General features: G+C 41.5%; 1 protein-coding gene across 1 annotated transcript in view; it reads right to left on the reverse strand.

The window, feature by feature from the left end:
• The window catches only part of fam91a1 (family with sequence similarity 91 member A1), a 74,255-nt gene that overhangs the window by 11,333 nt on the left and 49,301 nt on the right, over nucleotides 1–13,621 (reverse strand). Inside the window, exons 15-22 of the mRNA XM_085993659.1 lie at nucleotides 12,791–12,914; nucleotides 10,768–10,916; nucleotides 7,897–8,031; nucleotides 7,643–7,756; nucleotides 6,615–6,687; nucleotides 5,279–5,431; nucleotides 2,901–3,008; nucleotides 1,554–1,677 (exon numbers count right to left, since the gene is read on the reverse strand). Of these exons, the coding sequence (XP_085849785.1) occupies nucleotides 1,554–1,677; nucleotides 2,901–3,008; nucleotides 5,279–5,431; nucleotides 6,615–6,687; nucleotides 7,643–7,756; nucleotides 7,897–8,031; nucleotides 10,768–10,916; nucleotides 12,791–12,914 (980 nt within the window). The remainder of the gene's footprint in view (nucleotides 1–1,553; nucleotides 1,678–2,900; nucleotides 3,009–5,278; nucleotides 5,432–6,614; nucleotides 6,688–7,642; nucleotides 7,757–7,896; nucleotides 8,032–10,767; nucleotides 10,917–12,790; nucleotides 12,915–13,621) is intronic.

A 13,621-nucleotide genomic window follows, 5' to 3' on the forward strand; every position in this document is an offset into this window, starting at 1 on the left:
TGGGTCAAAAAAAAACATTTTGGGCCGGAATCTGCAGCGAGTAATAACGGCGAACTAACAGCAATTGCTGTTATTACCCCTTTGTAACTGACCGCAACTTCAGGACGTAGTACATGCGCATCCTAACGTGGAAATCCTGAAATTGCGGTCTGTCATTCATTGCTCCAACACTGGCTGCGCTGTACACCCACCCCCACAACCGTAGCCAGCAATCAGTGAAACTGATGAAACCGTGGGCTTTTCCGCGGTAACATCGCGGTTAAATACCCCATAAAAAAAGTTAGGCCTTGTTGAATTAGGTGCAACTGGGGTTTTGAACAGCGTATTGACTGCTAAACAAACATTATGGCCCTGAAAAACAAATTTTAATTTTGTGGAGTGTCAAATTTCTCCATTATGATAAAAAATACAACTTTTAAGAAACTGTAAAAAAAATGTTTTTCAAAAGGTTGTTCGTGATATTTCAGGTTCTACCTTATCCCCACGTGAGGACCCCAATCTTTGTTTTGCTCTCTAACATTTTTAAAAAGTCCGAATAAAAGCAGCTTCTCCATTTCCTGGTTCCCTGTGAGCATTCTGCAATGTGATTGGCTGCTTAAACAGCTTGTTGACGTCACAGCAGCTCGCGCTAGGGAATGCCCCATTATGTTGCACTGAAATCACTTGCGCGTCGAAAAAGGCAAACTTCTTGCCACACAGGTCACAAGATCCCTGTGGGCAGCTTTCTTCAGGGCCAGCGGCGAATGCCTTTGCTTCGCTGTTGATCACAAATTCCAGACCAGTTATTTGGTGTTCCTTGTCTTCTGTTTTACAGTGGGTGCAAATCTTTTTTTAAAATGGCAGCAAAATATGCATAATCAATTGGATCACTGCTCAAAAGTCTGATTAAAATCTGCCACAGTATAGTATGCCAAGTTAAGAAAACAGTTATTCAATGAGACAGCACTACCGTTACTCATCACAGCTGTTACTTTTAAGCATTATAACTTTAAGTGCTCAATTAAAGTGCATATATATTTTGACAAGGGACCCGTATTATGTATTTCTAGAGTAGTACCAGGGATGATGGGCTTCAGTTACATGGAGAGACTACAGAAGCTGGGATTGTGCTCCTTGGAGCAGAGGAGGTTAAGGGGAGATTTAATAGAGGTGTTCAAAATTGAGGGGTTTTGATAGAGTAAATAAAGAGAAACTGTTCCCACTGGCAGGAGGTTTGGTAATCAGATGACACAGATTTAAGATAATTGGCAAAAAAAGCCAGGGGAAAGAGATTTTTTATTTTACTCAGCGAATGCACTGCCTGAAAGGGCGGTGGAAGCAAATTCTCTAGTTACTTTCAAAAGGGAATGGGATCTCTATTTAAAAAGGAAAAATTTGCAGGGCTATGGGGAAAGAGCAGCGGATGGGACTAATTGGTAGCTCTTTTAGGAGAGCCGACACAGGCACGATGGGCCGAATGGCCTCCTTATGTGCTGCATGATTCAATGGTATAACTTAGCCGTGTACTAGCAAAGGAACAGAAAAACTATGTGCAAACCCGAGACAAAATTTACCTTTCCTTCCCACATAATCCATGCGTAGCAATTTTCTGACAAACACTTCTGTTCAGTTCTGAAACAAAGAGCGGGATCCCGAAGCACAGCTCCAGTGGAATCCATTCCAGCTCCATTGCGGAAGCTGGAAAATTAGAATATTGCAAAACTCAGCACACCAAATTTTCCTTTTCCCTCATTCTGGTGCAGTGTTCAGCGGGTGCCAACAGCGATCTGGTGCCTTGCCCAAATAGGCCATTTTGGCACATGGAAGCCTTGACAATAAGTGGCAGGAGGCTATTTGGCCTGTGGGATATCACAGCTGAGCCTCATCCTTTCCTCAACTGACACATGTACAAAAACAACACCTTGCATTTATATAGCGCCTTTAGTGCAGTGAAACGTCCCAAGGCGCTTCACAGGGGCGATTATCAAACAAGATTCGACACCGAGCCACATAAGGAGACATTAGGACAGGAGACCAAAAGCTTGGTCAAAGACGTAGGTTTTTAAGGAGCGGCAGAGAACTTTAGGGAAGGAATTCCAGAGCTTAGGACCTAGACAGAGTAAGGCATGGCCACCAATGGTGGGGCGATGAAAATCGGGGATGCGCCAGAGATCAGAATTGGAGGAGTGCAGAGGTCTCGGAGGTTTGTAGTGCTGGAGGAGGTTACAGAGATTGTGAGGCACGCATTAGTCACTGGATAGCAATTAGAAGCAAGAAGCCTAGCTGATTCTTCCCCACTCTAGCTTAAGAGTCCAAATAGTGGCTGAGAGCCACTAACTCAGCACAGACCAGGAATCAAATGTGGGGTACCACATCAGTGTCCGTGTATTCACCGAGTAGCAGGAAGCCCAGATTTTTTTATTTTTTTTATTTTTTATTTTTTTAAATTCATTCTCGGGATGTGGTCATCGCTGGCATTTATTGCCCATCCCTAGTTGCCCTTGAGAAGGTGGTGGTGAGCCTTCATCTTGAACCACTTCGGTCCATGTGGTGAAGCTACTCCCACAGTGCTTTAGGGAGGGAGTTCCAGGATTTTGACCCAGCGACCAGGAAGGAATGGCAATATATGTCCAAGTCAAGATGGTGTGTAACTTGGGAGGGGAACCTTAAGGCTAAAGGGATCAGGGGATATGGGGAGAAGGCAGGGACAGGGTCCTGAATTTGGATGTTCAGCCATGATCTCATTAAATGGCGGAGTGGGCTCGAGGGGCCGAATGGCCTACTCCTGCTCCTAGTTTCTATGTGATGGTGCTCCCATGCACCTGTTGCCCTTGCCCTTCTAGGTGATGGAGGTTACAGGATTGGGAGGTGCTGTATTCTAACTATTAGCACAGACCTAACATTACAGTAATTGTCTTTACCTTCAGCAATTCTTTTCGGCACAGAATCAGCCACGGGCTCATCTGTTACCAACTCAAAGGATTCTGTGCTGCCTTGAGCATCAGAGCCAGATGGGGATTCAAATTCTTCTGAAAAATATTTAAATTCATACGACAATATACTTGAGAGAAACATTATTTAAGGTGGTTTCTAGCTGAATAAGAATCTGAATGAAAATGACAATTGAGCAAATGTATTTGAAGAACATATTGGATGGGCTGGATGGGAGAGTTTTATGGTCTCAAAATGTATTTTGTTGCATCAAGGCAAATCAATATTTTTAACTTTTAAAAAAATAACCTAATTTAAAGAAAAAAATAAAATAAAATACTTGAATTTTTAATAGCACCTTTCATGATCTCTCAGGACATCCCAAAGCACTTTACAGCCAATGAAGTACTTTGAATTGTAGGCAATATAGTAATGAAGGAAACGTGGCAGCCAATTTGCGCATAGCAAGCTCCCACAAACAGCAATGAGATAATGACCAGATAATCTGTTTTGGTGATGTTGGTTGAGGGATAAATATTGGCCAAGACACCAGGGAGAACTCCCTTGCTCTTATTCAAAGTGCCATGGGATCTTTTACGTCAACCCGAGAGAGCAGACGCAGTTTAACACCTCAGCCAAAAGACGGCACCTCCGACAGTGCAGCACCTCCCTCAGTACTGCACTGGGAGTGTCAGCCTGGATTTTTGTGCTCAAGTCTCTAGAGTAGGGCGTAAACACAAAACCTTCTGACTCGGAGGCGAGAGTGCTGCCCACTGAGCCACGGTTAACACCATTTAAGACAATTAACGTACAACACCGTCAAAATTGGATTTCAGCGGAGGATTTTAAAAGACCAAAAAATACGAGAGATTAAAAAGTTGCTCATCAACAACCGTAACTGTCAAAGAGCAGCAACCAGGCAGACAGACTGCTTATTGTGCTTTGCTCAACAGAGGACCTAAAGATGTTGGAAACAACTGTGCCTATGGCCCACGCCTTCACTCAGCTCCTGTTCTCTGCTTTGGCATCGCCTCAGGTGTCAATAAACTGGTTAGTTGTGAGCCCAGCTTTACTGAGATCGTACTAATTACATTAAATAGTTAAGACAGTAGTAATTGAAGGGATTGAACGGATATAAATCTACGACAAGGAAACCCAAGCAGTTTATATACCGATAATTGAGAGTTTTGTAATCTAACTGTGCATTTCGTGTAATGGATTTAATTTTCCATCAGATCAATTTCTGCTGGATGAAGCTGTTGCATCTGACCACAAAGCCCAATGTTAAGTCAATATACATAATGATCCAACATAGGATGTACAGCACAGAAACAAGCCATTAGGTCCACGTTGGTGTTTATGCTCAACACGAGCCTCCTGCCACCTTAATTCATCTAACCCTATCAACATATCCTTCACTTCCTTTCTCGCTCATGTACTTATCTAGCTTCCCTTTAAATGCATCTATGTTATTCGCCTCAACCACTCCATGCAACTTCTTTACCCAGAGTGGTTAGCATGTGGAAGTTGCTACCACATGTAGTAGTTGAGGCGAATAGCATCGGTGCCTTTAACCGTGGCTCACTGGGCAGCACTCTCGCCTCGGATTCAGAAGGTTGTGTGTTCAAGTCCTGCTCCAGAGACTTGAGCACAAAATCTAGGCCGACACTCCCAGTGCAGTACTGAGGGAGCGCCGCACTGTCGGAGGTGCTGTCTTTCGGATGAGATGTTAAACTGAGGCCCCGTCTTCCCTCTTGGATGGATGTAAAATATCCCACGGCATTATTTCGAAGAATAGTGTTCTATTCGAAGAATGAGTTCTCTCCAGTGTCCAGGTCAATATTTATCCCTCAACCAACGCCAAAAAACAAATTAGACTATCTGGTCATTATCTCATTGCTGTTTGTGGGATCTTGCTGTGCATAAATTCGCTACCTTGTTTCCTACATTACAACAGTCTTTCATTGATTGTAAAGCGCTTTGTACATCTGGAGGTCATTAAAGGCCCTATGGGCCCTATGGAAATGCAAGTATTTAAGAGGCAACTAGTTAAGATCCTGAGGGAGAGAGGAAAAGAAGGATATGCTGATAGGGTTAGATGAAGTGGGGTGGGAGGAGGCTCGTGCGGAGCAGAAACACCAGCATAGATCAGTTGGGCCGAATGGCCCGCTTCTGTGCTGTACATTCTATGTAATGTGGTAGCGAGTTCCACATTCTCACCACTCATCAGCTTTTCATTAATGTGCGATTTTACAACAATATTACAAAGCTTTTTAAATGGATTAAAATATTCAATGATTTAGAACAAACTGGTGCGCAAGTTTATTTCCAATGTAGTTTTGATTGTGCAGAGCTGGTCTTTGCGTACCTTTCTCATCCAAGTCTTCACTGGGGTGCCTGCCATTGGTGCGTCGAACACGAGAGTTCAGCATATTCACAAACCCACAGAAATGGTCCAGATCCACTTTCCTCCTCAATGCTTTCAAAGCTCGGTGAGCACACATGTTACTGCGGGAAAATTCTGCAGCAAAACCAACACAAAACATTATTCAGCTATTTAAAAAAATAAACATGTTAAAATCTCATTTTATGGTCCTTCAAAATGAAACAGTTTGTCAAATAAATGTTATACATATATGGGACTGGAAACATTTTTCTACATGGTTCTATTCTGTTATGTTCCAGTCTCCGTATTATAAAAAAGGATATAGAGGCACTGGAGAAGGTGCAAAAAAGATTCACAAGGATGATACCAGAACTGAGGTAATAACTGACATAAATCGTGCCATTTATGTAGAAAGGACTTATGAAATATACTGGGCGGCCTGCTGGTGGCGCTGTCCAGGGAGAGTATAAATACTCGGGCACGGGCCCAGCTTGCTCAGGACATTTTGTAAACAGGAACTAGTGAAGGATAACTAAAGTTCCATGTTGTGAAACAGTCAATTAAAGCCTTGTTTAATACTCTGACCAAGTGCCTAGTAGTTTTCTTACGTCAATAACCATCAGGAAAGACTGAACAGACTGGGGCTCTAGAAGAGGAGAGAGAAAGCGGAGGGGTGACCTGCTCAAGGTCTTTAAAATTATGAAGGGGTTTGATAGGGTAGACGGAGAGAAAATATTTTCACTTGTGGGCGAGACCAAAACTAGGGATCATAAAGATAATCACCAATAAATCCAGTAGGGAATTCAGGAGAAACTTCTTTACCCAGAGAGTGGTGAGAATGTGGAACTTGCTACCACAAGGAGTGGTTGAGGTGAATAGCGTAGATACATTTGAGGGGAAGCTAGATGAGCCCATGAGGGAGAAAGGAACAGAAAGAAATGAAGATAGGAAGAGGGGAGGCTCATGTGAAGCATAAATGCCGACATGGGCCAGTTGTGGCGAATGGCCTGTTTCTGTGCTGTACAGCCTATGTAGTATAGATGTAAAAGGGGTTGTGAAAATTATCTTACAGCAGCAGAAAGATTTATTACATCAAAGTTCCATTATATAAAAGGTAACTGAATTATGCATCCCTTAAAAGGAATCTGGGAATGGAGAAAATGTAAGTAACACAGATTCCAGTGCATCTTAAAACAGAGTCATGCATCAAAGTTGATTTAAAGAGGAAGAGTTGATCAGAGATGCTGCAAGTATTTTCCTGCAATGCATGCTTTAATCAAAATTGATAATGGAAAGTAACTACAGTAGAAATGCTCACCGCCTTTCATCTCTACATCGTCAAAGGGAAATGGAACATAAGTAGTTTCTCCATCACCATGGATACCATAACCCTAATAAACAACAATGTATTAGTTTGTTTTATTAAAGTTATACAAGGAGTCAAACAAACACATTTCAGAGATGTTGAATCATAAAAAGTACAATGTACAATCTTGTTGGAGGAAATACCGCTTTAAAAATATATCAATAAAATTTCTTAGTGGTTTGCTGAGAAATAAAAAAAATACACAACCAAGATTACCCCACGTTATCACACACTTTCTTGTAGCTCTATATCCAGATACCAAATTTTGCTCCAACTGTGTCAGCTGTGGCTCAGTGGGTAGCACTCGCGCCTCAGAGTCACTGGAGCGCAAAAATCTAAGCTGACACTCCCAGCGCAGTAACTGAGGGAGCACTACACGGTCTGAGGTGTTGTCTTTTGGATGAAATGTTAAACCGAGGCCCCGTCTGCCCTCTCAGGTGGATGCAAAAGATCCCATGGCACTATTTCGAAGAGGAGCAGGAGAGTTCTCCCCGGTGTCCTGGTCAATACTTATCCCTCAACCAACATCACTAAAAAAGATTGCCCGGTCATGATCTCATTACTGTTTGTGGGAGCTTCCCGTGTGCAAATTGGCTGCTGCATTTCCTACATTACAACAATGACTACATTCAAAAGTACTTCACTGGACGTAAAGCACTTTGGGATGTCCCGAGGTCGTGAAAGGCGCTATATAAATGCAAGTTCTTTCTTTATTGATGCAACAGTCTCAAGCCTTCCTAACATGCACAAAAAAGACTATTCACAGCACTGACAGAAACCCTTCAGAAAACTCTGTCATGTACCTACTCCAAGTATACATCAGTTTTGTTAGCTTACCGACAGCATTCTTGTTAACTGAACATCAAAAAAAAACCCACACCTCTCCCCGAGTCAGAGTACACGTTTTCCAGCAATTCACGTCAGCAGGTAAGATGCTTGGTTTAAGGGAAATTCAAAGTAACCAGCGTCTAATGCTTTACCTGTATTAATACAGCTGAATGCGTCAGTGCATCATTTAGCATGCTGAGCACGTTTGAAGTGGGAACAACACCGGGATCATGTCCCCAAGAGGTTATAAGCAATCGGTCATAGCCCTGGGAAATAAAAGGGGGGCGGGTGGAAAATTACTGCATTTTTATCAATTCTAAATGATTCTGACACAGCACAAAAATAAACAAAATCATTGCATGTGTAAACAGGAAAGTTATGAACAAATTTGTTTTCTCAAAAATACCTGAAAAACATCTGGAAGTTTTCTAAGCCTTGTTCCTTTTGAAAGTAACAATGATGGGGGTCCTTGTCCAGTAATATGATAGATGTAAAGTTTAAACCAGATTGAACTAACTTCTGGGATGGCTGGTCCTAAGTGCTAATTATTTTGAAGAAAAAAAAAGTTATTGATTTACTAAAAGGATGATGTATATATTGAATTATTCGGTCATATCATACAAAATATGAATCACATGAATCATTAACCTGTCTTTTGCTTTCAGAGGCTGAAGGAGATACTGTATTTCCAGCATGATTTCATTTTGCAGTTTTTCCTTTTATCTTAAGGTACCAACATACCTGTATAAAATGGCTAATAAAATATCAATAGGGCCATAAAATATCAATAGCATATTCATTTAAACTCTAGCAAGTAATGATTAATTAATTAGAGACACATTAACACACAGCTGAGTAAAATCCAACAAATTAGTTACCTAGTCAGTCGTGAATTCCGAGCAAAGACATATGCACCAACGGGTATATAAAAGACCAGAATAGAGGTAGAGGCCCACACAGGAGATAGAGGCCCACAAATAGATAAAAGCTGCCTTAAAGTGCCTATCAAAAATAAGATCCAATGATGCATGATTCCGAATAGGCTATAAGATGAATAATTCGGTAGTTTCACTGGAGTCTGTGTGACATCATTTCATAGACCCACAAGATTCTCTGCCTCATCACAGAACACTCCAGTTACATGAAATAAATGCTAGCCCTCCACACCCACTTCCTTGATATGTTTATACAGGAAACTTTGTGCAATCCGGCACCCACGGGACTGAGCTGCTGCTGTTGCCTCAAAACTGCCGTACTCTCCAGAGTTAATGTTGAGAGATACGGAGATTCTTATCTCCGTATTTGACAACAAACACTGTTGCTTAGCAACAGCTTCTAAACACTCGGATGTGGCCTGCAAGCTCTGTAGCTGAAGCTGTTGCTATAGCTACAGACCTTGCAACGCTTGACTGTTCAAACAAAGCAAAAAATAAAAATAAAAAACGGCTGCTGATTTTTGCCGGTGGCTCCAGATTGCCGGATAGCTCACCTCCGGATAGCACAAAGTTTCCTGTATTTTGACTCAGGAAAAATTACTATGTAGCCATTGGATCTTTTTTTTACTGGAAACATATCTGAGGTTTTAAAGATGCAAAAGAAGATTAAAGCTGGGTTTTGCAAATGACAAAGTAAGTATTTCAGATAATTGTATGTCCTTTCATCAGCCCACTATTCTATTTCTGCGTACAAAACCCAAGTGTATGCTATCTGCAAGTGTACATTATATATGCAAAATACTTTTACAAAGTAGCTCTCAAATGAGACTTGCGTATACATGCATCTGGGGAAAGGGGGGTGGAGGAGAAGAGAGAGGAGGGTGCGTGAGAGAGAGCGAGAAAGAGATGTTGTGAGTGTACTGTCTACTCTCAATTATTTAAATGCTGTAGGGGAAAGGAAAGAAATAACAAAGTGCAGTTTTTGTAAAACGAACTATCTTTCACATATTGTCTGCCCAATTGACACCTTTGAAAGTGATCATGTGGCCTAAGTGGTCAATCTGATAGGCCATGCCACTTGAGATTTTCATGGGTATGAGGAGGATTTTAAGACCAGACACCATTTACCTCATTTAGACAGTTTCACAAGCCTCAGAAGGTCTTTGGAAATGTTAAAAAGTTTTCAAGAGGTTAGAAAAATCCAAATGAACAGAGAAAATGTTTAAGAACAGTTAAGTTATTTTTGATCACGAGAAGTAGAAACTCTAGTGTGTCGCAGCAGCTAATTAAATAGTTCTAGCCACAGTAGAACGTCTGACAGGGAAAGCAAAGTATACGCAAGGTTAGCTGAAGTTAAGGGATTACAACCAAAGAAAGCTGATGGCCAGTCATTGCATACATTGTGCTGATGACAGATTCTGTTAAATATCTGTACGGCTTTACTGTAATCACTAATACACCTTGCAATGGTACCTATCACAGTATCTTCAATCAAAGGTTAAAGGGGCATTTTTGCCAAGTGGTTAAAAATTGGCAGAGACATATCACATCATAGTCAATAAAGTGAAATCAAACACCGAGTTTGCTGCACATTTAGAAACAATAAGTACACAGAAATTAAAAATGACAAATACTACAACACTGTTAAAAGAACAAAACCAACTAAATCTTCCAGTCTCCCTCACTCAACTTCTCATTTCTAGTCTTCCATTTATTATTAACGTTTTATTGTGGCTGATTGCATCCTTTATGTAATTCAGAAGCTCCCACAGGGGAGTTAAACATGTGCGTTGGTGCAGAGAGAAGTGGAGGGAGATGCTGGGTATTTATCCCTACTGCGACGTTCAGTTCATGTTATGGATTGTAATTATAAGTCATGTTTCACTGGGGCGCAACAGGACAATAAAAATATTAAAACTACAGTAGTGTTTTGTGCATTGCTCGTAGCCGAGCATCAACAGCCCGTATAACAGGCCAGCAAATGAGGCAGTGAAGCGGTCACACATGCACACCTCTTGGCACCTGTTTTTGGATCAGATCTTCAGAACTGGCACTTTGACCCCTGCAAACAAAAAGTATGCAGTTCTGTGCATTGCGTAAACCTGACTACGCCTCCGACATACAACTGTTATAGATGCCCGTTCAGTAATTAGACCAATAGCAGGTACAGCTGCCCGATAGCATCCTAGAATCTCTCAGCACAGGGAGGCCATTCTGCCCATTGCGCCTGTGCCGGCTCTTTGAAAGAGCTGTCTGATTAGTCCCACTCCCTAGACGGTCGAGAAGCAAAAAAAAGGTCATACTGGGAGATCAGTGGGCCATTCTGCAACCCGTGTGTTTACCTGTGGGGTGCAGCTGCTTATTGGTCGGATTTCATTGCTAAGCGGTGCCATCGAGACCAACATTGTGTAATTCTTGTTCAGGACTCTGCTGCAGGTGGCAGGATCCAATCCCAACAAGCTCTCGCAGCGCAACAGATCTAATGGAAAACCTGAAGCAGAACAATCTCGTCAGAAAGCAAAAATTTCATTCATAGAACCACTCCTTAAAAAAAAAACACATAATAGGTTCGCTATTATTGACTGGTGCCAGAAAAGATTATTGTCAAAGCATTTAATTCCCTAACTGGCTGTCATTTTAATAGGACTTTCCAATATACCAAGCATGTAGTTATATATAACTGTATACCAGTTATACTTCCAGCAGAGTTTTAAAAAAATCAGAAACTAAACGGTTGAACTTTTCCAACCTCGATTTTGGGGACAGGGGGATTAAAAACGATTAAAATTAGACAAGTAATTAAAAAAGTAACAATTCATTTAAACTATTCTTCAATCAATGAACACTTTATTACAATGATTTTATTATATATGTAGTAATAAAACTGGTTGGTCAAGTTGACGAGTATAGAGATCCACAAGCTTCAAAACCAGTTTCTTCTGGGACTTCATCATATTAACGAACACAGATGTAGAAATAACACGCAATCACTTTTTACCCTCCACAAACTGCATCTCATTTAGAATACTGATGCCCATGTTCTTACCCACTGAAAGTTCTTCTTGCCCTTGGCAAGCTCAAATGGCTCAGCCTTTAAGGACCATCTTCAGGATCATTGTCCTTACCATCAATTCACTACATCTTTACCCATCCTATTTAGTGTCCTCCTTCAACCACATCCCCCCCCCACCCCCCGCCCCACTTGCACCCTTTACTCCTCAAGACACTGGTCCACACCTCCTCCCCACCTCCTCCCCATCCTCTTTGTTCCACTATTGGTAACCACTTGTTCCAGCCACTGTGACCTTGCCCTCAAGCTCCCGCTTAAAATCCCCCCGCCTTACCTTCTCCCTGCTTTCAAAGGCCTAGTGCAAGACTTTATTCTTCAGCCAAACTCAGCCCTGCCCCAAGGTCCATACTACCCATTCTTTCTCCCCTGTCCAATGCCCACTTTCTTCTCTGTAAAATACAGACATCTTACCAGTCTAAGGAGTGCTATATAAATGTAAGTTATCATTGAACCACTAATACTACTTTCCTGGCATGAATCTCTCAACAATAATCAGAAGTCAATCCCACTTTTAAAGCATGCTAAAATGGATTTGAACATTTGCTGATTAACTTTACATAGAATGTACAGCACAGAAACAGGCCAACTCGTCTATGCTTGTGTTTATACTCCACACGAGCACCCTCCCACCCTATGTCATCTCACCCCATCAACATAATCTTGCATATCTTTTCCTCTCGTGTTTATCTAGCTGCCCCTTAAATGTATCTATGCTAGTCCCCTCAACTACTCCATGTGGTAGCAAGTTCCACATTCTAACCACTCTCTGGGTAAAGATGTTTCGTCTGAATTCCCTACTGGATTTATTGGTGACTATTTTATATCTATGGCCCCAAGTTTTGGTCTCCCCACAAGTGGAAACAACATCTTTACGTCTACCCCATCAAACCCCTTGATAATCTTAAAGACCTCTATCAGCCTTCTCTTTTCTAGAGAAAAGAGCCCCAGCCTGTTCAATCTTTCTTGATAGTTACAACCTCTCAGTTCTGGTAGCATCTTTTTAAATCATGTTATGCACCTTCTCCAGTGCCTCTATATCCTTTTTATAATATGGAGACCAGAACTGTGCACAATACTCCAAGCGTGATCTAACTGAGGTTCGATACAAGTTTAACAGAACTTCTCTGCTTTTCAATCCTATCCCTCTAGACATGACAAAGTAACATCCAGTAAAACGATAGCTATAGTGATTAAGTCTTAAACTAATGATTAACCACAGTAAAGTGACCATTGCATCCTTTTAAAAGAAAAAATTAGGCTTTGAACAATTGCTTTCAACAGAGTATAAATCCTACCATTGTTTGGCTGTTCACCATCTGTAACTAGCTCCTTATTATGTCGCAGGAAAAGTATAGTGTTTCTCAGGGTTAGTGCATGATCAAAATACCTCTGGGCTTCCCCCTCACCAGTGTTTTGAACCTTAAATATAAAACAATCTGGTTACTCTGTTTCTAAACTGCATTAAAAACAAAACGTTTGAAACAAAATGACTGTACTATGGTGACAATCAGGGGAAATAAGTCAAATTCCATTTTTATCACGAGATTCCATGATTTTGTAACTGACATTTAAGGGGTTGCAAATCATTAATCCTTCCACTTTTCCGTGAAAACTGCAAACCAGTGGCCTTGGGCACAGTATAAATGTAAACACATTATGGAAGTTCACGAGAAGTCCCCACCACTTATGCGAGTGCCAGGCCATTTCTCTTCACCATAGGAGTCAACTACAAAGGCACCGCTTACAAGGTATTGAGCATGCCAGCTATTTCAGGCAATTCAATAAGCTTTTTGCACCTCCTTAAAGTGAGAGTACCTTAAATACCTAATCCTCTCTGCTGACCATTGTAAACGCTCCGATGATTTCAGGCAAAGTGAAGTGTTTCTTAAATGTCTTTCAGCTTGTACTGCTAACTGTTCACCCGGTATGTAGGAGCAACGTGCCCCAGTGTTGCAGTACAGTCAGACACTGCGACTAGTTTGTATGCGGGGCGAGATAGTGGCCGATTGTCGAGATTACCTGCATTTACTCATTGCAGGGGCTTGATTTTTATTGTCCGGACTCTCCTCTTTAGGATGTTAATGACGCTCCTTGGCCTCACCCCTCCCTATCTCTGTATCCTCCTC

Source organism: Somniosus microcephalus, chromosome 7, assembly GCF_052327205.1.
Source record: "Somniosus microcephalus isolate GS21.2 chromosome 7, FLI_Smic_1.0, whole genome shotgun sequence".
In the NCBI taxonomy this organism is placed as follows: Eukaryota; Metazoa; Chordata; class Chondrichthyes; order Squaliformes; family Somniosidae; genus Somniosus; species Somniosus microcephalus.